The sequence below is a fragment of the Sus scrofa genome, chromosome 13, assembly GCF_054392235.1.
Source record: "Sus scrofa isolate SSC_HxYL_T2T_F1_AM1 chromosome 13, Sscrofa_HxYL_maternal_Yorkshire_Landrace_v2.0, whole genome shotgun sequence".
Lineage (NCBI taxonomy): Eukaryota > Metazoa > Chordata > Mammalia > Artiodactyla > Suidae > Sus > Sus scrofa.
In genome coordinates, this window is record NC_139395.1 from 41,415,119 (window position 1) to 41,442,115 (window position 26,997).

General features: G+C 39.3%; 1 protein-coding gene across 6 annotated transcripts in view; it reads left to right on the top strand.

The window, feature by feature from the left end:
* The first annotated feature begins 47 nt into the window (after positions 1–47).
* Positions 48–26,997, top strand: part of SNRK (SNF related kinase) — a 55,299-nt gene continuing 28,349 nt past the window's right edge. For 2 of the 6 annotated variants that reach the window (XM_013981529.3, XM_084987939.1), the window contains exons 1-5: positions 48–140; positions 3,172–3,221; positions 13,673–13,734; positions 16,630–16,749; positions 16,845–17,318. In XM_013981529.3, coding sequence (XP_013836983.3) covers positions 51–140; positions 3,172–3,221; positions 13,673–13,734; positions 16,630–16,749; positions 16,845–17,318 — 796 coding nt within the window. In that variant the 5' untranslated portion in view covers positions 48–50. Of the gene's footprint in view, positions 271–3,171; positions 3,222–13,672; positions 13,735–16,629; positions 17,319–26,997 lie in introns of all 6 variants that reach the window. The other 4 variants (XM_021071716.2, XM_021071715.2, XM_021071714.2 and 1 more) reach the window with 4 other exon arrangements.

Sequence of the window (26,997 nt, forward strand, 5' to 3'; positions counted from 1 at the left end):
TCGGCCCTCAGCCCCACCCCCTCCCCGCGGCCCGCCGCCCGCTTGGTATTATGATTAGCGCTGGGTGCGGGGATTCGGCGGCCGGGAGGGAGTCTTTGGCGCCGCGGCCGCTGTGGACTGACGCCTGCCTGCCAGCTGAGGTAGGAGCGAGCGCAGAGCTCGGTCAGGCGCCGCGGCCGTGGGCGGGGGTGGGGCCGGCCTCCGCCGCCTAGTCGCCTCGGCGGTTGCCGGGCTGGGCTCTCGGGCCGGGGCGCCCGCCGCAGGCGGAAAGTAAGTTGCGCGCTCCGCGCTCTCCGCGCCGGCCGCGTCTCGGGCCCGGACTGCGGCGGCCCAGACTCGGCGCGGCGGCGGCGGCGGCGGGGCCTGGCGGCCTGGCGGCGGGCGGCGGCGGGGCCCGGACGGGAGCGGGCACTGCGGCGGCTGGCCGCGGGCGCACCGAGGCCCTGCCCTTGGGGCCGCAGCGGGATTGCGGCACCTCGGGAGGCGCCCGCATCCCCACGCCCCGCCCCGGAGCGGGCCGAGTGCGGCGTGTATTCTTCACCAAATGTGTTTTCCTTTCTCAAAAGATCTAGCAATCTGGCGCAGCAAGGGAATTCCTTGCTAAAACTGCAGCCGTACAATAGAATGGGGATATTGTTGTCTGTAGAGAAAGGGCATCGGGGTAAGGAAGGAGGAGCAGTGCCATTCCCAAGGGACAGCTAGAATTTTTCAGATTGGAAAACCTCCTTTCTTTTCCATAGTCATCGCCTGTTGATTTCTTTCTGGACCGTTTTGCAAAAGCCTTCCTGACTTTAACTTGGACTTGGGATCTAGGAAAGTGACAACCTTTTATCCTGGGCCGGGAGGGGTGGTCCTGGAGCTGTGCTGTTCCTAACAGTTGGATCAGATAAAATCCAGTCGCTTTATAGGGAGTTCGGTTCAAGTCCAGTATTGGAGAGGTGGGGTTTAGCAGTAGTCAACCGACAGACGTCTGAGAATATAGAATTTTTCAAACTGTCAAGTTACTTTTTCCTCCTTTCCATTTAATTGAGTACATTTTCACAGTCTTAGGAGCAGCTGGTAAAGCTGACTTAATGCGTTTCACGTTTTATGGTGAAAGGTGAAGCATGGTGAGCAGGTGATGAACTGCAAGTGTTTGGCAGCCTGTTTAATTTCCACCGGATTCCTATCAAGCATCAGCTGCTGCAGTTTAGGTTCCTTGTATGGGGTTGGGGAACTAGCCTCAAATCAGTCTAATTTATCGGGATCTGTCTCAGTGTACTTTAAAGCCTAGCGTTGTCAAGGTTTATGTAATCAATTTGTTAATTTATGATCTTGCTACATTGCTCTCCAGATTTATAAAATCATTCCCTTGAGGAAATCTGTCTTCAACGTCTGCTTAAATATTTCTGTTGGAATTGGATTCCTGAAGAGGAATGTACTGTACAAGTGGTGATTAAAGTGTTCTAATTAGACAAGTTTCTTTAAAAAAAAAAATCATGTTGATTCTTCTGTTTGACTGTCTAATTGTTCCTCTTAGGAAAACAGACGACATTCCCATTTTACAGAACTAGAAATGAAAGAAATTAAATGACATTCCCAAGGTCACATATTGAAGCAGTGTAGTAATTGAAACTGCACTGTGCTAACTTTTCTTAATATTCCATCTTTAAGGCTTTCCAGACAGGGAACTTAGAGTGCTACCTTTCTATTTTTTAAATTTGCAAAATCGACTTTTATTGTTTTCTTTTGTGCAGAAAAGTTACTCTCACAGTATTAATTTTCTACTATTCTGAGTTTTTCTGTATTACTGCAGTAGGATCGATTTGTTTGAAACATACAAGAACCCAGATGTTATGTAATTTTTATTTTTCTAGAACATAAATAAAGATTGGGCCTTTATGGTTCAAATGTAATTTCAAAATCCTAAAATGAAGACTTTCAAATGTCCTTATTAAAATCAAAGGGCTTTCAGATATTTTTATTAGTCTCAAGAAATGCTTTTTGTCTAAACTTTCCTATAGGTGTTTCATACAGAAAGTGAAACTAAATTAAAAAAAAAGAAACCACCCTATTTTTTGAGATACTGAACAGCCATAGGTCTAAGTATTGATATAAACAAGGCTTGATTTCTTTCCTGAAGCAGCTTGTCCGAGCCTAAGAACCCATTATACTGCCCACGAAGGAAAGGGTACAAGTATACTTTCCACATGGTCAGAATTACAGGATTTAAAAATGTAGATGAGGACCCCTAAAGACTTGATTTTACTGCATGTAAGCTGTTTGCTTAACAACCAAAAGTTAAGAGTTTTTAGCCAAGATGCTTTGATAAGAAAACTGTTACTCAGAATATAGGTACTTCCCAGTGTGCATGTATGTGCAGGTACAGTCTTAGAGCAATTTAGGTGGAAAAGCTGAGTGGTTTGTGGCAGTTTTGAAGGTAAACCTAACCTCTGATCTTTTATTCATGGAGCCTTTGGCTATTCTGGGGGCCCCGGGTTGGAGGGTAGCAATAGAAAAGTGAATAAAAACTAGTTCCTCCCTTTATGCTATTGTAAATTTTATTTACACTGAGGTAAACAATGACAGGATCAAGTGCTGTGGTGAGGCATTGGCAAAACTCCTGGGCAAGGAATGATCTGACTTGGGACTGCTTCATCTAGGAGGTGGTGGTGAACCCGTCTTGAAGGACAGGTAGAGGGCCCAGGCAGAGAAGAGGGGAAAGGGCTCCAAGGGTTGAGGGAGACAAGGTCAGGTGGTGGAAGAAGAGCTTAGATCCAAGTGGGTAAAAGGGGGTTGAGGAAGTAGAGACAGTGTAGCTATTTTTGTTTTTGTGTTTGTTTTTTTAAGAATCTGGAAAGGAAGGGGGAGGAGTGGGGCAGTAGCTCTGGGGATGGAAGGGGACATATTTGGTATTCTTTTTTAGTTTGGGAGCAGCTAGTGCAAAAACCTCTTGAACCTAGGGGCTCAGGAGTGAACACTGGAAATGTGTTGTCTGTTCTGGATGATCTGGAGCTGCATTATTCATGCTGTGGATCATTTCCTCATCTTGTTTTTCTGTATATCTGCTTTGGGTTGAAGCCTTACGTCCCATGGGAGAGCCTTTGCTGCTGGTGGTAGGGGAGGAACCTGACTAAAGAGGATTCTTGCTTTGCATTCCCTGAACATTTATTTCTCTCCTGTCACTTGCAGAGCCTCCTGAGATTCTGCTTTGGCACCTCCAGAGTTTGGCCTCTGCTCAGGTAGGCTCTTTCATGACAAAGCAGGCCTCTCTTCCCTCTCCTTACTTGTTATGTTGTATTCCCCAGACTGCTTCATGCGACTACTCAGCAGTTCCTTCAGAGTCGGAAGGCCTTGTCTGCACCATGATGTGTCTCAAAGCAAGATTGGGGAGAGGGGTGTCTGTCTTTCTGTCTCTTTAAACACAGACCCCACCTCAGTTATATGTTGGCCTCAAATGTAATGTGGGTTATGAAATCAGTGCTCCAGCAATGTAGGTTACAGGACTTGTAACTGGTCACATCAAAGCCTCACTGGGCCTCAGTTTCTCAGTTGTTTACATGCAGTTATCTTTCTCAAACCCCAAAGACCGTCAGCTCCTCGAAGGCAGAAACCTCTTCTTTGATTTCTGTATCTCCAGGCTAGTGTAATACCTCATGCATAGTCAGTGTACCCAAGAAATGTCATGATGAAGAAACTTAAAAAATCTAAACTTTAATTTGTTGCCCATTAATGGAAACCATAACCCATTTTAATCTGTTTTAATTCAGATGGGTTGGATTGAAATTGTTTTTCAATTAGAATTCCAGAGCTAGCAGCGAATCTTCCACTCTGTACTAACATGCAGTAGATGCCCAGGAAATGTTTGCTCCTGTCCTGTATTCCTGGTCTGAGTGAATGGTCCCAACTGCTGCCACTCTCTACTGGAGTCATTATAGATTTCCCTCTTTGCTCTTTGCTTTGTGACACCCCCACCCCCTCCGCTGCCCTGCCCTGCATTTTGAGTTCCTGGATTCTGCTTCCTAGACCTGTCTCTTCCGTTACATCCTCATCATCACCTCCCAGATACAGGCTGCCCTCATTTTTAAGTCTTTCATCATTTGTCTGGAGACATTTTCAGTAGTCTCCTTACCTGTGTCCAAGCTCTAGTCTTACCCTTCCAATCTGATCTTCCCTTTGCTGCCAGAGTGGTTTAACTGTCATCTCTGATTGCTGTTTCCCTGCTCAGGATTCTTCCTTGGCTACTTAATGCCAGATTTCATTTGTTCATGTAATACAGTGTATGTATATATTTTGGGCAGATGCTATATTCGGTGGGTCCTGGGATGCAGAGCTGAATAAAATGACATGGGCATTATGTCGGCTGAATTTTTCATGTAGTCTAGTCAGGGACACATTATTAATCACGTAATCACACAAATAATTACATAACCACAGTTGTGATAAGGGCCGTAATGGAAAAGGACATGATGCTGTGAGAGGACACAGGGAGCTGGTGTGCAGGGGTGTGGGAGGGGAAGGCAAGGTGATAGTCAGGAAGGTGACCTTTAAGCTGGGCCCTAAAACATGGTAAGGGCGAGCCGTATGTGAGGAATATCCAGCTGATGTGCATGGGATACAAGGACGTTTGGTTATCTGGCCCTTACCTACCTCTCTGACCTTGTCTCCTATGCTCCACATGTATTGCTGTCCCAGTCACACTAAGGCTTCTTGCCCACCACTGCCAGCTTCTTCCCAAGGCAGATTTAGGGGAAAGAACACCTCTTGTGGCATCCTTGTTCCAGTCAGAGATGTAAACAGTGTAGGGCAGCGGCCTTCCTGTTATATCCGGTACAGGCATTTAGGGGCAGTTTCATGGGCTAGTTAGAGGTGAGGGGATAGATGATACCAAAATGAGATGGGGAACTTAAATATACAGCCCCTCTCAAATATCAGACTCTCCTGGGAGGAAGCCAGTTGTGAAAAGCTGAGGAAAAGACTCCTTGGGTGATTTTGATCCTACTCACACCTTGCTAATGTGTACCATCCCGTTTAGCTTTCATAATAACTGTCCAAGGTGGTGATTATCTTTGTTTTATAGATAAAGACATGCCTGTTGGCAGAAGTTGGGTAACTCCTCGGGCTCCAGATTCTGTGGTACTCTGTAGTGCTATGATGCTGCTCCTCATATTTGCTGAATAAATTTGATCATTTTAAAATCATTTTTAATGAATTTTGGTCATTTTTGTCCTTTTATTTATTTATTTTTAGGGCCACACCCACAGCATGTGGAGGTTCCCAGGCTAGGGGTTGAATCGGAGCTGCAGCTGCTAGCCTACACCACAGCCAGAGCAATGCCAAGTCTGAGCCCTGTCTGGGACCTACACCACAGCTCAAGGCAATGCTGGATCCTTAACCCGCTGAGTGAGACCAGGGAATGAACCTGTGTCCTCATAGATGCTAGTCAGATTCGTTTCCACTGAGCCATGACGGGAACTCTCTAATTTTGGTCATTTTAAAAGTGCATCTCAGAAATTCCCATGTGGCGCAGTGGGTTAAGGATCCCATTTAGCAGCTGTGGCACAGGTCCCAACTGTAGTGCCAGTTCCAGGGAACTGCCACATGCCTCGGGTGTGGCAGACAAACAAACAAACAAACCATAAAGTGCATCTCTATGGTGAAGATAATAAGAAAAGTTGACTCTCTGGTACTTTGAAATGTGACTCTTAGCTACTGTCCCAGCTTTTCTCTGATGGTCCCTCCCCCTTCTATATACATCTTAGGTCATTATATTGTCTTCACATTGAGTAGCTAGGGAAAAACGAATAATGTGTCTAACTGGGTTTAATATTCAGCCACATTGGTTCTTCTGTATTAAAGAAATTATATTTTAGGTAATGTAAGATTCACTATTACAGTATAACTTATCTAGGTACAGTTCATTTTAGATTTGGGACACTATACTAATGAATACTTGTTGGGCAGGTTATGGAGCTAAAGTGTCCTGTATTCATGGATCTCTTTAAAGTAGCCCAAATATTATTGAAAAGTCGACTATAATTTTGTTATAAGACTCATTTCTGTATAAACCTATTTAGATTAGTAGATTTGTAGGAAAGTAGTATGGGTAATAATGAGAAAGATATAAATCAAAACAAAAATTGATGTTTTATGGGACTTTGAACAGTGAACTGTGTAAATTGGTTTACATTTTCTAAGGACCTTTTTTTTTTCCCAGCATTGGACGAAAGTAGAGCGATTGAACTTTAAAGTTTAGTTTTCTGTTTTACCTCATTTTCTACAGGTTAAACAGTTCTTTTTTTTGGCATAAAGCATCATGAGTACTAGATAAGAAATTTGGGATGAGAATATTCAATGTATAGTTTCAAGGCTTGATTTTTATCTTTTGTTCTTCTATTTTATGAGTATTTGCTGATCCTTTTGTGAAGGGAAATGCTTTTTCAGAAACAAATGAAGAGAATGTAATTTGCAGAGTATATTAAAATTGCAGGTAGGGTAAGGATAAATTTTTTAGAGCAGAAAATAGAACCTTCCTAAATTGTACTGAAATTACTTGCTTGGCGTTGGCTCTTCTGTGCCACTGGGGAAGAATCTTGCCATCACAAAATTGTATGCAAACTCTTAAAGGTGAAGTTATATTCAAGGTGCTATTCAATTTTAGATGACCAGTACTTATTTCACTGTTTTTTGAATGGTTATTTGTCTGTAATTTCCTTTCTCAACTTAAAAAGCAGTTTCTGAGCATTTCAGAAAGTTTTTGCTGGAATTATTTGTTCATAATATTTATTAGGTGGATCTTTGATGGCACTAGGGAAGTTCCTCTGTTTTAAATCTTTTTTTTTTTTTTTTTTTTTGCTTTTTAGGGCCACACCCGAGGCATATGGAAGTTCCCAGACTAGGGGTCGAATCAGAACTATAGCTGCTGGCCTATGCCACAGCAACTGGAAGTTCCTCTTTTGAATTGATTGCTGGGTCAGGTAACTTGCGTGGCATGTTAGAATTGGCGGAACAACAGAAATGTCAAATTGGATTCATTTTAGTGCTGTTGTTTCCATGGGAATTAGAAAGGCTTAGGTCAAAGGGAGGCATTGCATTATTGCAGGAAAAAATGCAGGCCCCAGGAGTCAACTTAAGCATCTCTTACCTGGGCGTAGAACTGGTGGATAGAAACTCCTTAGCCTGTTTGACCCTGCTTTCTTATCTGTAAAACGTAATACTTCCATTATATTCCTGGTTGTGAGGGATAACTTATATTACACATGCAAAGAGTCCAGTGCATACATAGATTCACAGTAGTTGAATTGCTTACTTTTTTTGAAACCTGAATTAAAACTAGAATTCTAAAATGGTCATTTGTGGCAGTAAAAGACATTTTTAAAATTTGAAATGAGACAATGAAAGAAAAGTTGACTGTAGTTTTATTATAAGACTCATTTCTATAGAAACCTATTTAGTAGATTTGTAGGAAAGTGGTATGGGTAATAATGAGAAAGATATAATAAGTCAAAACAAAAATTGATGTTTTATGGGACTTTAAAGTGAACAGTGAACTTTGTAAATTGGTTTACATTTTCTAAGGACCTTATTCTTAGGTTGCTTTCATGTTAATACCTAGAGTTTTCTTCCTCTGTTGAGGCCTCATATCAGCTCTGTGATGTGAAGCTGCTTCTGTGCATTTTAAACTCTTTAATGACACTTTAATTAACCTTAAGTATAAGTCAGAAACATGTGGTGAGAAGTTCCTGTTGTGGCTCAGCAGAAACGAACCCAACTAGTATGTATGAGGATGCAGGTTTGATCCCTGGCCTCACTCAGTGGGTTAAGGATCTGGTGTTGCTGTGAGCTGTGGTGTAGGTCGCAGATGCGGCTCGCATCTTGCATTGCTGTGGCCATGGACAGCTGTAGCTCCGATTCGACTCCTGTAGCTAGCAACTTCCACATGCCACAGGTGGGGCCCTAAAGAGAAAAAAACAGAGGTATGTAGTGCATTATTTAATCTGGCAAGTTTTCCATTGGTTTTGAGAAGGTAAGAGTTCCTCACAGTGCCCTAAAAAGGGAGCCACTAGGTAGTTTTCAGGATCATCACTCTTAACCCCTTTAAACTTATCTTGCTTCTACCCCACATCCTCTCTTCACCCATGCTGGCGTTCTCCTTTCTGAAGCCACCCAGCTGTATGCACTCACTCTCTGCTGCCTGTTGCCCTGCTTTCAGGAATGATGCGGGCTGCCCTGTCCTTTGGGATCCTGCCTTTAGTATCCTCTGCTCTTGCTCTGACAGAACTTGCCTAAGTTAACCTGTGTAATTATATGTAGATAACTTATTTATAAGATTCTAAAGGGACAACGACTCTGTTATGTTCTACACAATTAGGGCTCAAATATTTGCTAATAAAAACAGACTCTGTTCCTGTTCCTTCCTCAGCCTGAAGGAATTGCCTACCTTGTTCCACAGGGGGGGTATGATATTTCATTCAGTATGTTTTATTTATTCAGATTACATAAATAGGCTTTAAACACTACATTTTCAGGAAAATTGATTTATACATCTCCATGGAAAAATAAATTGGATGAATAATTATGTATAGAAATTCAAAATTTTATTAACCTCTGCCTTTCCTAGATTATGAAGGCACATTTACTGCTTAAGATTTGAAAATAACAGGAAAGCGTAAAGAGAAAAAAATTTATAATCTTACCAATTTAACATTTGGTATTGTATATATGCAGACAAATTATATACTTTAAAAAATTGGGGTCACATGCAATGAAATTTGGTAAGTGAATTTATTAACATTTTATTGTGACAATCTCCCATGAGATTAAATAGCTTCAAAATAATAGCTGTGTAGTGTTAATGTTAGGTATACCATTTCCTTATTGTAGACCTTTTGGTTGTTTCTCATTTTTTTTTTAATATATAAATATCACTGAACATTGTTAAATATAAATGTTTGTCCTTGTCTTTATTTAAGACTTAAATAAATCTAGTAATAGGAATATTAAATCAAGGATATTAATTATTTTAAGGGTCTTGATACAGGTATTGCCAAATTGCTTTTCAGAAAGATAATTTGCAGTCCAAACAGTGTGAGAGACTCCCCAAGTGATTCTGCCTTTTAAGTCAAAGTCAATGAAATGTTAGGTGCCAGTATTTTTGTCCATGGATTAGTTCCGCCCCCCCCCCCCCAGCATTCTTTTTTTCGACTGCTATTTCATGACCATCCTCATCATAATATCATCAGGGGGTTAAAAAGATGATAAGGAGTTAAAATGAATTTTGACAGTGTTAATAAAAGCTTTGGAAGAGAGATTTAGATATGTTTTAAAATTCTCCATAATTCCAACTTGTGTTGCATTTTCCTGGCAAAGGAGTAATTGTGGGTTGGCTTTATTTATTTTGGAGTAATTTCTACACACCAGCTTGTGCTTAAGTCATTTATTATGTGGGCAGTTTACGCCAGGGCTGTCACTGTACTAATTTTTTAAGTCAGAGTTATCCTCAGGTAGAAATGGTGACATGCTTAGCATTTTTCATCACTTGATAATAAGAGGACAATTCTCTTTAGAAATTTGAACGTAACTGTCTGTGCTGCTAGTCCAGGTTTTGTGGCTTGGATGTTAACCCCTTTTGCTCTTTAAATGCTAAGTACTACCCTCCATTAGTTAATAGATTGCCTGACTCCTGAATACATTCAAATTCCTTGCTATGTCCTGGAATGTAGCTTATTTTACTTAGAGGAAATAAAGGTTACTTAAACCAGCACTTTAGGGATTGATCTGCACTGATTGGCAACCCAGTCACTGCCTGGAGAGACTGGAGTTGGCTTTTCAGCCTAACATTCCTGGTCACCTCAATGGCCCCAAGTCCATAAAATTGACTGCCTGGAAGAAATTTTACAGAACACACTTTAGTAGGTAGTTACCTCCCCTTGGAAAACACTTTATTAGACATTTGGAGGTACAGTTTTGCCTGTTATGACATTTCTTATAATAAACGATTGGCTGCAGTCTTCTAATTTGTGGTTTCCATCTTGATTCCGTCCAGTGGCTACAATCTGATACCACCTGATAGCTAACGTGGTAATGTTCAACCCATCAGCACAGAATTCTGGATTCTTCCATAGTGGGGGATCTGTTGACTGGTTTGCGGTTTTTTCATCTTAGATTTATAGCTTATACTGATAACACCCAGGAGGAGTAGAATATTGTTTACTTTAGATGAAAAGAACAGTGGCAACTGCCTGGCAGGGTTGTGTTTATTTTGCTTGCCCTGGAGGTTATTGATATTTCTGGAGGATTGAGTCTCCTGTCTCCTTGTCAACCTGTACTATTTTTGTGTTAGGTATTTTTGAAGTTTTAGTAGCAAGATCAGTATGGTAGTTTTCATGGAGAGAGTGTTAAGTTCCTCCACTTATAAGTTGGCTTTGCTCTAAACATGTAGTTGAGTCTGATATTTCATATGAGTAAGAGTTACGGTTTTCTTTCTTTCTTTTTTTTTTTTTTTGGTGTTTGTAAAAGATACCAGGTGATTTCCATGTGTAACAAGCTTAAATACAGTTTTATTGTGGCTTTACCAATACTCATCTTTTAGCTGTCTGTATTGGAGGGAGGATTTTGGAACAGATTTTTTTTTTAAGCATGTGACTTGTTTGGGAGGGTTTTGTGTGTTTGAATATTGGTCATCTGGTTTAGGAGGGAAATTTAAAATATCCCAAGCAGAGTGTAGGGATGCTATAGAAGTAGCCGAATTTTTGTACATGGCCCTTTCTGTGTGATCTGCTTTCTCATTCCTTGGATTGGTTCATAATGATTACCCATGCGGAGCCACCTTTGTTCAGTGTGCTCTTCCCCACCTCTCCTGGGGAGAGGTGTGAGTAGGACACCTTTGTTTGAAACACAGACCACACTGCAGAGGTGATGATGTCAGTGAAAAGCTATAAGTGAATTTTGACAAGAATAACAGGGTGAATTCCAAATTAACAGTAGGTTTAACAGAGGCTGGTTCTACAACTGTTTTCAGCAGCTTACAAAATGTGTGTAGGGCCACCCACACTTCCTTCCTCTTCTCCAGCCACACCCGCACACTTCGGTTGCTTTTCTCTTTAGTAAACGGGGAGACTATCAGTGTATTCTTGCAACACATGCTAGTACTTGTTTCTCAAACGTGAATTTTTTGACTGGGTGGCCTATTTCATTTAGGTCCAGCCTAGTTATAAGCATGTGTGAGCACATGCGAAATGAGAAGACCACTTTAGAATGGCCTAACTTGCTTTGCACTTTTAAAAGATGCCATTTTAGCTATGTTGTTGCTTAAAGTAGTGATTTAGAAGAGTTTAGTGCTTAGAAAAATGTTCTTCAGGTAACAGAGGAAAAAGTAGTCATAAGACTTCATGTGCAATATCTTAGCTTTGTAAAGAAGCATAGATGTGTAGAATATATACTCAAACTTTAAGAGAGGTCATCCTAGATGAGATTATAGGTGTTTTTTGTTTTGTCTTTAATCTATGGTGCTTTTCTGCAATTTCCGAATTTTCTAAGGTAAACTTTGTATTGTTTTGTGAGAGAAACACTTAGAAAATTGTTATAGCCCTCCCCCCATGTGTATGTGTGTGTGTTATTTTCTAAAAATAATTGTGTCCAACATAAATTATACATAGAAAAGAATTTGGAGGGCTGTGTAACAAAATGTTAACAGCATTAACACATTATCACAGGGTAGAATAATGGATGATTTTTTAAAAACTTCCCTCTTTTCCAGTTGTCCATTTTTCCTATACTGCACAGATATTTCTTTCATAATTGAAACAAAAACACTAAAAGGAAAGTAATAGGTCTGCTTTTGGGTCTCTGCCTTTGCCTTTAAGTCCAGATGTGACTTTTTTGCCCTCAAGGTTGCTAATTAAATAATACAATTGAAAAGAAAAAAAAAAAAAAAGGAAGTTCCTTGTGGTGCAGTGGGTTAAGGATTTGGCATTGCTACAGCTGTGGCTTGGGTTTGATCTCTGGCCTGGGAACTTACCCATGCTGCGGGCTTGGCCAAGAAGAAAAAGTTGCTTTGTTAGGAAAGATATAAAGGATTATTTAGTCCTTTTTTGCAAGGATAGATTTGATAGAATGTCATCTTAGTATCATTTTAAAAGCAAATACTTAGCTTTTGTGGGATACTTTAGAGAAAAATCATCAGACTTTGATACCCAACTAGAGATTAATTTCTGTATCAATCTTTATCACCCATTTCCAGTTAGGTACATTTAAGGAAACTAAGCAGTAGAATTTTTCTGAAAACAGAAGCAGGATGATAGGTCAGTAAATTCAGTCTTTTGAAGTAGAAGACTAAAAGAATTTCTGCTTGGGTGGGGAGGTCACCATCAGTGTAACAATGAGATGGTGGTGGTAGGTAGTATTTATTGAATGTTTTCTCTTTGCGAGGCTTTATTTTAAACAGTGCCTTTATGAATTTATTTAATCCTCACCACAATCTGTGAGGTGCTTTTACTACTAACATTTTCTAATATGGAAATGGATCATAGAGAGAGATGAGGTTTTGCTCAGGTTCAGTGGATAGTGAGCTGAGATTCAGAGCCAGTCGTCAGCCACACTGGATTACTGCACTGCCTTGCCAGAAACTATGGATAAAACAGGCTGTTGGAGAGGGAGAAGCAGGCACGGGTAATGGGAAGAGCTACTATATTTCACTTGGAGCTGAAGGAACGGGTAGGCCTTCCAGGGTTTACCTGTTGCTGGACGTGGGCCTGTGCCCATGACTTTGCTGGCTGTATCTGTGTTGTAGCTCTCTTTCATCTCTTCATCCCCTCATTCCTCGAAATAAACTTATTTTCACATCCACGTTTCCTTCTCTCTTCTTTCACCTTTCCTGCTTCTCCCCAAGTTTCCCTGGGTGAACTCACCTGTAGTATTGTGTAAGTGCCTTGGCCTAGTTTGAATGTTTAGGACTTTTAGTTATTTGTGTGGTATTTTAGTGTTATGCAAAGGCCTGCAAGGCCATGTCAGTCATTTTTCCCTCACTGTGCCACAAATTGAGATATCAGTGATCCTCTTACATTCTCTCTGTTCATAGTTTCATTTTTACTGTCAGATGGAAAATCTCTAATGCAAAGGTGTTTTGTGTTCCCGGATGCTGGCATTGATTTCTGCTGGCCTGCTTGAGGCCATTGTGTTGCAAAGGTTGTCCTCCTTGGCTATTGGACTGAGTGTTTCATGAGCCCAGAGGGGACTTCTGCAGGCAGGTTGGGCTTTGAAGCCAGGCTGAGCAGGATTGGAACTGCAGACTGCTACTTATTGGGCAGATTGAACCTCCTTGTACTTATCACGCAGGCTCCTAGTGAGAGTTCAGTGCAATGTGAATTTGTGCTTGTTACCCAGGAGGCATTTGGAAAATGGTGACTTTATTGTTGCTTATTGTTATTCTTTCCTCCTCCTTCCAGTGGAATATATTTTTTTATTTGTCTACCTTGACCAACGTCTATGTATCTGTTCACTGTGAAATATCTGTTGACTTAAGAATCCATGAATGGGTTGTAATTCATAGAGAGGAGAAAGATAATGGGAGGGTCACTGAAGACACATTTTCCATTTTTACATGTTTGGATCCAGCTTAGAGTTTATACTTTACCTTTAAACACAATTAAAATAAACTTTTAAACTAAAAAAATTTTTTTGTATTTTCTTTTAGGGGAAAGAAGCAACCAACAAAATACAGTAATAACAAGGATTATTCACGGTGGCATTTGGAGGGTATGTCTTGGAGCTGGAAGAGTCACCTTTATATAAGCCACATCTGAACAATTGGCATTGGTGTTCAGAATGATTTTCAGGCATTGCAATATCCTGAAAGATCAAAAATGATGTCATTATTTCCTATGCTACTTGAAATACACTTCATAGTGAGATTAAACAGTTAGTACTTAAAAAGATGTTCAATAACAAGGATCTTTTTCCTACTAACTTTGAGTTACTCGTAACTTCCTGTTTTTAGATATACAGTTGGAGTTTCATAGGCAGTGAAAAAGGGTATGTATACCCAAAAAAGTACCAGAAAATTTAATTCTTCCATATGTTGTGGGTGAGGCCTGAAAAAGAAAAAGGAAAAGAAATGTGATTTTGTTTCTGAAGTTAATTTGCAGAAACAGTGTAGCATAGTGGTTAAAGCACCGATTTTGATGTCAGGGTAGCCCTGAGTTCAAATCCCAGCTCTTTTACACACTGGCCTGTAGCCTAGGCCAAGTTACTAGGCTTCAAAATGATACTAATAATTCCTATCTCCGAGGGCAGTTGTAAGCTTTAAATGAGGGTAATATAAAGCATTTGGTAGGTGACTAGCATATTGTACTCATTCAGTGAATGCTAGTTGATATTTGTCATTAATTACTGAAATATAAGAAACATTAATAAACATATTAACATTGGCTTTTTAAGCATAGATACGTATATGTGTGTCTATATATGCACATATGTGATTTTTTTGTGTGTGTCTTTTTAGGGCTATACCCACGGCATATGGAGTTTCCAAGGCTAGGGGTTGAGACAAAGCTGTAGCCACTGGTTTGCGCCACAGCCACAGCAATGCCAGATCTGAGCTGTGTCTGTAACTTTCACCGCAGCTTACGGCAACGCCAGATCCTTAACCCACTGAGCAAGGCCAGAGATCAAACCTGCGTCTTCATGGATACTAGTGAGATACTAGTCAGGTTGATTTCCGCTGAGCCACGACGGGAACTCCTTATATATGTATTTCTTGAAGTGACCCAAATACATGATTATTTCAGTTTGCATGGGAAAATGACTGTGCCTCTTTCATGGTATTTTAATTCTTAAGATATTGTTATCCTAAATTTAATAACCTTTAGAGTGGCCGAATGTTTGTAAGAGGTGTATGCTTTATAATAAGAATTCAGTTTGAATCTTAGCTGCAGCACTTACTTGGAACACAGTGATTTCTTGGCTGTAAAATGGGAATAACACTGACCTCTTTGGATTATTACGATCCAGTGACACAATCCAATTTGATACATTTTGACCAAATACATATAGTAGGTTTTCAAGAAATGTTAGCTTTTCTTTTGTTCTTTTAAGCAAAAATGAGATGTAAAGGTTTTTTAATGCTAGTACCTTTTATAAACTACTTTGTTTTATGTACAGTTTAGTTTTTTGGGATGTTTTCATCTAAATGGAATAAATAAGTACTGTTCTTAACAAAAAAAAAAAAAAAAAAAAGAAAAAATGTGAAACTATATACTGGGAGCATCAGAAAAGACTTCCCTGAAGGGATGAATATACACAAGTAGGAAAGAACATCTTTGGAGATTGTTCTCTTCTTCATTAGATTTTGTTATTTAATTATTTTAAATTTTGTTCAGAAAAAAATGATAGTGGGAGTTCAGTCTGAGATTCAAAGTGATGTCTTAATTTGTGTAATTATATACATTAAAAATTTTTTTTGTCATTATCATTTGTGAGAATCTAGTTCTGTATTTTAAGGTTTACCCTATGAAGGTTGAGAATTTTAAATTCACTATGAAATGATGTCTTTAAAGACAAATGTTTTTTAAGACATAAATGATTTAAGAATACATGCTTGTCTGTTCTTGAAATATCAGCACATCATGGTAGGTTTTGTTTGAGAGTTTAAAACCATAATAAGGATAAGCATAATTGCTAAGAACAGTGATTACCAGTCAGCAAATATTTATTAAGCACCTACTGCATTCTAGGCACTAGTGTATAAGAGCAAACAATTGCTTTGTAAACATTTTGAAAAAAAAAGTAGCAATTTAAAATTCAACAAAATTTTAATTACCTGTGACATGTAAAACACTGTTCTAGGCATTAGGGGAGGGTAGAAGGAAAAGAAATAGAACTGTAGAGTCCTTAAGAACCTTGTGGTCTCAAGATAAAGATAATGTATACAAAAACCTATTGGATAAGACCACCTGGGATGGATGTGTCCGTGGTGTTTTGGAGATACAGAGAAGGGAAGGTGATCTCAGCTGGGAGAGTTAGCGAAGACTTCACTGAAGGGATTATATAGGAAACAGTGCTAGTTTTGGAAGAATGAAAAAATTGTTGGTTTCTGTCCAGATGTCTATCCTGTGTGTTTTCCTTTTCTTGTCAGTCCCTGACTTGTTATTAAAGATGCCAATGGAAATTACTTTTGTAAAATTTTCTTTTAAAACATAGCTTATCAGAGTTCCTTGGTGGGTCAGTGGGTTAAAAATCTGTCATTGTCCTTGCTGTGGCTCTGGTCATTGCTGTGGCGTGGCTTCGATCCCTGGCCCGGGGACTTCCACATGCTGCGGGTGTGACCAGTATAAGTGAATAGTATCCATTCCAAAGCTTTAAAAAAAAAAAAAAAAGACACATAGCTCATTAAACTTGCCAGCTTTATTTCTGCCATCACCAAAAAATCGTTTCAACAAACTAATTTTTTATCAGCTCATAAAATTAAAATGGTGTTTAAATTCTCAACCTTTATAATGTAAACCCTAAATATTAAATAGGTTATTATAAATGCCCCTGACATTTTACGTCTCAAATTTACTTCAAGCTTCTCTGAAAATAAAACTTAAAAACAGAATGAAGCTCTAAGAGGAAAAGTCACAGAAACTTAATTTTGTCTCTCTTATTTTGTAGATGTCCATGGCAACATTGAAAATGAATTCCTTATTTTCACCAGATATATGAGAAGATTCATTTTAAACAGTCTAAATACTTTTTCTTCTGTTGGAACAGCATGGCAGGATTCAAGCGAGGGTATGATGGGAAGATTGCTGGATTATATGATCTGGATAAAACCTTGGGTCGAGGTCATTTTGCGGTGGTTAAACTTGCCAGGCATGTCTTTACAGGTGAAAAAGTGGCAGTAAAAGTTATTGACAAGACAAAATTGGACACTCTAGCCACTGGTCATCTTTTCCAAGAAGTGAGATGCATGAAACTAGTGCAGCATCCCAACATCGTACGCCTTTACGAAGTTATCGACACCCAGACCAAACTGTATCTTATTCTAGAGCTTGGGGATGGAGGAGACATGTTTGATTACATAATGAAACACGAGGAGGGACTTAATGAAGACTTGGCCAAGAAGTACTTTGCTCAGATAGTTCATGCCATATCTTATTGCCATAAGCTCCATGTGGTTCACAGAGACTTAAAACCCGAAAATGTGGTCTTCTTTGAAAAACAAGGTCTTGTAAAGTTGACAGACTTTGGTTTCAGCAACAAATTTCAACCAGGGAAGAAGCTCACCACAAGCTGTGGATCTCTTGCATATTCTGCACCAGAAATTCTGCTTGGTGATGAGTATGATGCCCCTGCAGTAGGTAGGTAACCTTCCAGTATTTGCCCTCTTGAATTTTTCCGGCTAGCATGTAGTTGGTTATATTGGTTATTGTTTATCTAAAAGAGAATCTCTGTTAAATGGGTTAACAGATTGGGTTTCATGAATGCCATGTTTCCCTAAAACTGGCAATTTGTTTATTTTACCCTTTAGAGAGCTAATGGCCGAAGTGTATTTGTCAGCACAAAGGAAAATGAGTAAGTTACCTTTCAGGGTAACTTGTCACCTGCCCATTTTAGTTTTTTTAAGGTCTGAGTACTTTTCCTGTCTTCTTAGATTTCTTCTAGTCATCTCTTTCCTGTGAATACTTTTTAACAGTCATGAGACCCATATTAGAAAGGTGCTGTGAATATTACAGAGCAGTGTGAAGAATTGGTCATTGGAATAATTTATTGTGACCTTGAACAGTGTGCCTAACTTCTGTTTGCTTCATTTCCTCATCCATAAAATAGAATTAGATCAGATACAGGTGTCATACATTATCTTGTTTACTTTTTACAATGACCCATGCAGTGGTTATTGTCCATTTCATTGTGCAGGATAGGAAATTGATTTACAGAGTGCTTGCTGTGTGGTAGATTCCAGAAGAGTGGTAGCACTTGGCATTTCCAATGACCCTCTGCCTTCACCCCAACATATTTTTGCAATCCTACTCACTTGTCATGAGTAATTTGTGTTTTTCTTTTTTTGCTTTTTAGGGCCACACCCCCAGCATGTGAAAGTTCTCAGGCTAGGGTTTGAATCAGAGCTATAGCTGCTGGTCTACACCACAGCCACAACAACATGGGATCCAAGCTGTGTTTGTGACCTACACCATAGCTCATTGTATCACCAGATCCTTAAACCACTGAGCGGGGCCAGGGATCATACCCACGTCTTCGTGGACACTAGTTGGGTTCATTAACTGCTGAACCACAATGGGAACTCCTAGTTGTTCTTCCTTTTTTTTTTTTTCTTTTTTTCTTTTTAAGGCCTCACCTGTGGCATATGGAGGTTCCCAGGCTAGGGGTCTAATCAGAGCTGTAGCCCCCGACCTACACCACAGTCACAGCAGTGTAGTATCTGAGCCATGTCTGTGACCTACACCACAGCTCACGGCAACACCAGATCTTTAACCCACTGAGCAAGGCCAAGAATCGAACCCACAACCTCATGGTTACTGATGGGGTTCGTTAACCACTGAACCATGACAGGAACTCCCCTAGTAGTTCTTTATTTAGTTTTTTGAGGAACCTCTATATTGTTCTCCAGTGTAGTTGAACCAATTTATATTCCCACCAGCAGTGTTGGAGGGTTCCCTTTTTTCCACACCCTCTTCAGCATTTATTGTTTGTAGACTTTTTGATGATGGTCATTCTGATGTGAGGTGACACCTCATTGTAGTTTTGATTTGCATTTCTCTAATAATTAATGATATTGAACATCTTTTCAAGTGTGTTTTGACCATCTGTATGTTTTCTTTGGAGAAACGTCTATTTGGATCTGACCTTTTTTTGATTGAGTTGTTTGTTTTTTTGATAAGGCTGTGTAAGATGTTTGTGTGTTTTGGGGATGAATTCCTTATTGGTCACTTCATTTTTAAAGATATCCCTCCATTCTGTGGGTTGTCTTTTCATTTTTTAAGTGATTTTCTTTGATGTGTAGAAGCTTTTAATTAGGTCCCGTTTGTTTGTTTTTGTTTTTATTTTCATTACTTTAGTTGGTGGATCTGAAAAGATATTCCTGTGGTTTATGTCAAAGAGTATTCTGCCTGTGTTTTCCCCTAAGAGTTTTATAGTATCTGTCCTCACATTTAGGTCTTTATCTGTTTTGGGCCTTTTTTTTTTTTCCTGTGGTGTAAGATAGTGTTCTAATTTCATTCTTTTATGTGTAGCTATCCAGTTTTCCCGGTATCGCTTATTGAAGCGGCTGTCTTTTTCTTCATTGTATATTCTTGTCTCCTTTGTCAAAGATTGATCATAGATGCACGGGTTTATTTCTGGGCTTTCTATCCTATTCCACTGATAATACCATACTGTTTTGATGGCTGTAGCTTTGTAGTATAGCCTGAAATTAGGGAGCTGATTTCTCCAGCTCTGTTTTTCTTTTCCTTTTTTTATTGTCCATGTTAGTTGATGTACAGTGTTCTGTCAATTTCTGCTGTACAGCAAAGTGACCCAGTCATACACATATATAGATATTCACTTTTTTCACATTATCCTCTATCATGTCGGCTCTGCTTTTCTTTCTCAAGATTGCTTTGGCTTTTCATGTTTGTATACAAGTTTATTTTTTTGTTCTAGTTCTGTGAAAAATACCATTAGTAGAGATAGAGATTGCACTGAATCTGTAGATTGCTTTGGGTAGTATAGTCATTTTGACAATGTTGATTTCTTCCAATCCAAGTTCATGGTGTTTCTTTCCATCAGTTTGTGTCATCTTGTCTCCTTCATCAGTGTCTTAGAGTTTTCAGAATACAGGTTTTTTGCCTTTTTAGGTAGGTTTATTCCCAACTATTTTATTATCTTTGAAGTGATGGTAAATGGGATTGTTTCCTTAATTCTTCTTTTTCATCTTTCATTGTTAGTGTATGGGAATGCAAAAGATTTCCGTGTATTAACTTTGTATCTGGCAATGCAGTTTTTTTTTTTTAACTGAATTCATTGATGAACTCCAGTAATTCTCCCATTGTGTCCTTAGGGTTTTCTATGTATATATCATGTCATTTGCAAACAGTGATAGTTTTACTTCCTCTTTTTCAATTTGGATTCCTTTTATTTCTTCTTCCTCTCTGATTGTCATAGTAGGACTTGCAAAACTATGTTGAATGACAGTGATGAGAGTGGACATCCTTGTCTTGTTCCTAATCATAGTGAAAATGCTTTCAGCTTTTCACCATTGAGAATGGTGTTAGCTGTGGGTTGGTCGTATGTGTTATGCCCTTTAATATGTTGAGAAAGCTTCCCTGTATGCCCATATTGGAGAGGTTTTTATCAAAAATGGGTGTTGAATCTTGTGAAAAACTTTTTCTGCATCTCTTGAAATGATCATATGGTTTTTGTTCTTCAGTTTGTTAATGTGGTATATATCACATTGATTGTTTTGTGGTTATTGAAAAATCCTTGCATCCCTGGGATAAATCCCACTTATGGTGTATGATTTTTAAAATTTATTGTTGGATTAGGTTTGCTGATAATTTTGTAGAGGATTTTTGCGCCTATGTTCATTAATGATACTAATCTGTAATTTTCTTTTTTTGTGGTGTCATTGTCTGTTTTTTGGTATTATGGTGATGTTGTCCTCATAGAATGAGCTTGGAAGTGTTCTTCCTCTGCAACTTTGGAAGACTTTCAGAAGGATAGGTGTTAACTCTTCTCTAAATGTTTGATAGAATTTGCCTGTTAGGCCATCTGGTCCCGAACTTGTGTTTTTTGGAAGTTTTTAAATCACGGTTTCGATTTCAGAACTTGTGATGGGTTTATTCATATTTTCTATTTCTTCCTTTTCAGCCTTGGATGGTTGTACTATTCTAAGAATTTGTCTATTTCTTCTAGGTTGTCAATTTTACTGGCATATAATTGCTTATAGTATTGTCTTGTGATTGTTTGTGTCTTGTTGGTGTCAGTTGTAATTTCTCCTTTTTCATTTCCAGTTTTATTGATTGGAGCCCTCTTCCTTTTTTTTGTCTTGAGTCTGGCTAAAAGTTTATCAATTTTGTTTACCTTTTAAGAGAACTAGCTTTTAGTTTCATTGATCTTTTCTGTTGTTTTCTTCATCTCTATTTCATTTATTTCTGCTCTGATCTTCATGATTTCTTTCTACTAACTTTGGGTATTGTTTGTTCTTCTTTCTCTAGTTGCTTTAGTTGTAAGTTTAGGTTATTTGCACTTTTTCTTATTTCTCAAGGTGAGATTGTATTGCTATAAAATTCCCTCTGAGAATTGCTTTTGCTAAATCCCATAGGTTTTGGACCAGTGTATCTTCACTGTCATTTGTCTCTAGGCTTTTTTTGATTTCCTCTTTGATTTCTTCAAAGATCCATTGGTTGTTGAGAAGCACATTGTTTAGCCTCCATGTATTTCTGGGGGGTTTTTTTGCATTGTTTTTCCTGTGGTTGATTTCTAGTCTCATAACATTATGGTTGGAAAAAATGCTTGATATGATTTTATGATTTCAGTTTTCTTAATTTTTTTCTTCTTCTTTTTAGGGCCGCACCTGTGGCATATGGAAGTTCCTGGGCTAGGCATCAAATTGGAGCTGGAGCTGCAGCTGTCAGCCCATGCCACAGCCATAGCAATGCCAGATCTCAGCCAGGTCTGCAACCTGCACCACAGCTCATGGCAATGCCTGATCCCTAACCCTAACCTGAGCTGGGCCAGGGATCAAACCCACATGCTCATGGATACTAGTCAGGATCATTACTGCTGTGCCACAATGGGAACTCCTAGTTTTCTTAAATTTACTGAGGCTTGATTTGTGGCCCAAGATGTGATCTGTACTGGAGAATGTTCTATGTGCACTAGATTGAGAAGAAAGTGTATTCTGCTGCTTTCGGATGAAATGTCCTATAAATATCAATTAAGCCTGTCTGGTCTAGTGTGTCCTTTAAGGCCTGTGTTTATTGATTTTCTGTCTGGATGATTTGTCCATTGCTGAAAGTGGGGTGTTAAAATCCCCCATTATTATTGTGTTATTCTCATTTTGTTCTTTTATGTCTGTTAGCAGTTGGCTTATATATCGAGGTGTTCCTGTTTTTGGTCCATATATATTTATAATTATTATATCTTCTCCTGGGATTGATCCCTTGTTGTTTGTAATTCTTTAGAGAAGAGTTGTGAAAAATTCCCCAAGTCTTTGTCTGAAAATGTTATCATAGTTGAATGATGATTTGGCTGGGTATAGAAGTACATATTCAGAATCATTTTCTTCTCAACTTTGGAGATATTTTGCTGTCATCTTTTATTTCTGAAATTGTTGGGACAAAGTGATGTGAGATTAATTTTCTTTTCATTGTTGGTCTATACATTTCATTTATCCTGTAAAGCACAGTTCAACACTTCTGGTAATGCTCCATTAAGTGGTTTTTCTTGGGTATTAGTTTTTCTTTTTGATATACTTGATTCCTCTCTGATGCTAGTCATTTTTCCTATGTGTTCAGGGATTATTAGTTGTGTGTTTATCTCTTTTTTGAGCTTCCCTAATAGTTATGAATACAATGCCTCTGTAACCTCAAGTGGCTGTGGGAGAGAAGCAGAGTGTAGCTTGGTATCTGGCATTACTGTTTGATAGACTGTTGGTACGTCTCTGCCACTGGTGCCCACGGTTACTCTTCCCACCTGGAACAAATATCTGCTTGTTCGTGCTTGGTGTGTTACAAGGTGGGAGGGATTTACTCATCCCTCTAATGGTTGTCTTGGTGCAATTCCTTCCTGATTCCAGTCTATATCTTCTAGAAAGGAGCACCACAGAAGTTCCTACCAGCTGGTTTCCTTTCAGTCTGATCCCGCGGGCCATCCGCCTTTGCTGTTACACCTAGGAATTTGGGGGAGAAGGAGAGCTAGCTCTTGCTCAGTGAGCTATTGGTTCAGTCACCTTTGTTGGCTTTCAAGAATGTGTATTAAATTGACTTCAGTGAGTTAGAAAGGAAAGGGAATAAATGATATGTGTGAAAAATCCTGAAATCTCTCATTGCAATCTTAGGAATTCCTGTGGTAGAGATTGCAGTGTAGCAGTGTATGTGGTAGAAAACTCATTGCTGGTAGTTTTATCACTTTAGGTGATGGAAGGTCAGGCAGCAGATGAACCTGTGTGTGCTGGAGTGGGGCGCATCCGTGACTTGGCTCTGCTGGAACTGCTGGCCTGTGGGGTGGCTCATCTAGTGAGGCTCCAAGTGAACTTCTGAGTACCTGAAGTTTTCTTTTCCAAAGCAGCATTGGAAAAGACCTTCCTCTGCTTTAAAAAAAAAAAACTAAAATATGCTTTAAGGATTTCTTCTTTATAGGAATTCTAAGGTGGGAAAACTATTTCTTAGATCATGGACAGAACTTTTCAGTTGTTATAAAACCCTGACGTTGTTTATGACTTCTTTTCTACTTCACTAAATTTTTAAAGATTATCTTCCAAGTTAAAATGAATTAAATTTGTTATCAGAAACTTTGTTATGTCACTTGAGATTCAGAGGCTTCCCCGGAAGTTATAGCTCTGCAACTGAAAAACCCCTATATTAGATTCTTTCTAGTTTATAGACAAACCATTTCAAACATAAACTCTTCAGTCTCTGCATTAGTTTACTGTTTGCTGAATTAATATCAGGAGATATCATTGAAAGCTAAATTACTTAAAACATGGGTCCATATTAATACATCTCCAAGGCTTGGATTTAGAGACAGTGTGTAAGCTTTTGGGGATAGAAACAGAAAATCTGTATACACTCTGCGATTTGTAGTCCAGCATTTAATGAAGATTATTCATTTATGGACTTATGAGGAGTGTCCTCATGCAAATGGATATGCCAAAAAAGAGTTCTTTCCATAAATCTGTATTTTTCCCTACATTAAAATATAACTCTTTGCTGGTTCTTAGTAAACTACGAATAGAGGGCAACATCCTCAGCTGCATAAAGAGCATCTACAAAAACCTACAGGTGGCATCATACTTAACGATGAAAGACTGAGTGCTTTCCCCGTAAGTTCAGAAACTAGACAAGGATGTGCAATGCCTAGCAATCTTATTTAGCATAATGCTCAAAAGGCATACAGATTGGAAAGGAAGAAATCAAACTATCTCAGTCTGTAGCTGACATGATTGCCTACGTTGAAAACCTCGAAGTATATAGCTACAGGAAAATTCTTGGGACCAATAAATGATTCGGCAAAATAATAGGATACAAGATCAACACATTAAAAATTAATTGCATTTCTATATACTAGCAAACGTGGAGACTGAAATTAAAAACCCAGTAGTATTTACCTTCATGCCCCCAAAATGTATACATCTAACAAAACACATAACAAACTAATTTATGCTAAAAATTGCAAAATGCTAATGAAAGGAATTCGAAGAAGACTTAAATGAATGGAGAGGCAAATCATATTCATAAATTGGAAGGCAGTATAGCACAGATGTCAGTTCTTGCCCAGTTGATTTAATGCATTTCCTTTCAAAAGCCCTATAGAGTTTGAAGACATAGACAATATCCCAAAATTTGTATGGGAAGGCCAAGGACCTAGAATAGCTAAAACAATTATGCAAAAGAATAATGACACTGTTTTCCCAGTTGCTGTTGAGCCCCAGCCACACTGTCTGTTGTCACCTTTAGCTCCAGTTCTGCCTCAGGGCCCTTTTATGTTTCCCAGCCCGTGGCCCAAGCCCTCACCTTCTCCTCACCCCTGTGCGTTCTCCCTCTGCACTTGACTCTTCTCTCTCTGCAGTGGGGGTGGTAATAGTTCCTGCCTTTAGTACTGTCGTAGGGATTAGATGAATGAATACCTGCGAAGTACTGAGCATAATGCCCGTCACAGTTGACCTTCAGCAGTGGCTGTAACTGTCTCAGCATCCTCCTTTGGAGGAGAAATGTCTAGTGTTTCTGTGGGGCAGCAGCGCTGCCAGCCCAGAGAGTTTTCAGCTTTCCTGGCCTCATTTTCCCTCCTGAGGTGTTCCCACCTCCTTTGGAAGTTTGGCCTGAGGGAATTTCTAAAATGTTGGCTCCTGGGCATGGAGGTGGTGGGGTGGGGGAGTATGGATGGGGGGAGCTGGCCCAGGACCTGTGTGCATCTGCTTTCTCAATAGTGTTTTTAGTTGTGTTTAACTTTCAGAATGTTAGTTTGTGCTTAGGGAATAGATTGACTTCTAAAGAGGGGATTTTTCTGTGTGTGTGTGTTTGTTAGATTTAGAAACAACTAAATGAAAGTCCTGGTATTTATTTGATAACTGGTTAGTTTCTTGGAATTTTAGAAGAGTTTTTCAAACCTCCCAAAAAAAGTAACTATTTTAATGCAGAAATACTCTTGAAACTGAAACCACTTATATTCACTTCAGGTTGTAGCCTTGGAACCCTTCGGCGAGTTGAAAACGTCATATCTGCTTGGGTGCTGTTTAAGCTTTGTATTTGTGGGAAGAAACATAAACCTGTAAGAAAAGACTAGTTTTCAAAACAAAAAAAATCAGCGGAACAAACTTGTAACAAATTTGGAATCCTTCTGGTCAGAATGCACATTGGCTGGACAGACTCAGAGCTCTGATTGGTCCTTGGAGTGACTGTGGTGTGTTTTAAGAACTGCTGAAGAATATGTGTGTCTGCTTAGGTCAGGGTGCTGGGCTTCATCACTCTGCTGTGTACTCCCTGAGGTGGGCCTGGCAGGATGGAAACTCTGCCCAACTTGTCCTGGAGTTGTGACTGCCAGGATGGCTGCTTGGGGAATGCTTTCACCGTTACCTTGACACACAGTGTGGTTTACTTCCTTCAAGGGCTGTGGTGTCTGTCAGCCCTGGTGTCTCTGGTGTGTTAATGTTGACTTTGGTAGAGGAAGGTGGAGAGCAGACATGGCACAGGGCAGGGCAAGGCCAAGGTCATCCGCATAGACCACTGTAGAACCGGTGCTTGCTTATAGCTGTGATTCCTGTTCGTGCCCTTCACTGTTTTTCTTTTCTTAGTCCCATCATTCTGTATAACTCATTTTCTGTATAACCTACTTTGTCTTTGGAAAACATTGATGTGTCTTAGTTAATTTTTATTGACTTGTTATCCAGATGGTGATGTGTTTAAAATTATATCTAGTATAGTGTAAGTGCCTAATTTAATATTTTAAAATTTTAATTCAGAATTATTTTAAACCCTGGAGCCTTTTGGGAAAAAATGGTGGGCCTTCAGCATTTGTGGCAATGTCTGGTGCATAGGAAAAATAGACTGTATGGAGTGAGACCCTCCTTATAGACACACCTAAATTCTAGTGCCTGTGATGCAGCCAGGCATAGAGTAGGCACATTAGTTTGTGGATTAAAAAAAAAAAAAAGGCTAAAAAGAGAGGATGATAAGATGCAGGGAACACATGCCCTGATTGCCTTTTTCCTTTGGAATTGGATGGGGTGCTGCCAAGCCTAATCACTCCATGTGGCTCACTTGCTCCCCTTGCTCAATAGTGAGATCCTTGAGAGAGGGAACTGTGTGTGTGTTTGTAGTTTATCTATGTCCCATCCTCATCTCTTGGTAAACATGAAAAACTCTTAATGTTTGTTTAAATGAATAAATGTTACAGATATTAGCTAAATGAGAGAAAATTTACATTCTTGTAAACTTTACAAAGTTTGTGATTGCCCTCCATGGCTCTTCCTGATCTCTCTGGTCACATCATAATTCCTTTTTCCTGCCTTTTATATGTATATTTAATGAGTCCTAAACACATCATGAGTCAGATGAAAGCTGTTGTTCCTCATGTTGGAGTGCTGCAGAGGTACCTTTTCCAAAGTTTGTGGACCATCATGAAGCAGCCCTTTTTTAGATCTGATCTTCCACATTTATGGGGACCCACTACTTTTTGACAGAAAAGATGAGCACAGGCACTTTTGAAATAAGCTTTTGGGGTATAAAATATAAGTGTGCAATACTGACCTCATTTTTTCTGTGTATCTAACTCATATACTGTATTTGAAATTTCCTAGCTATGACTTGGGAACATTGTAGTGGA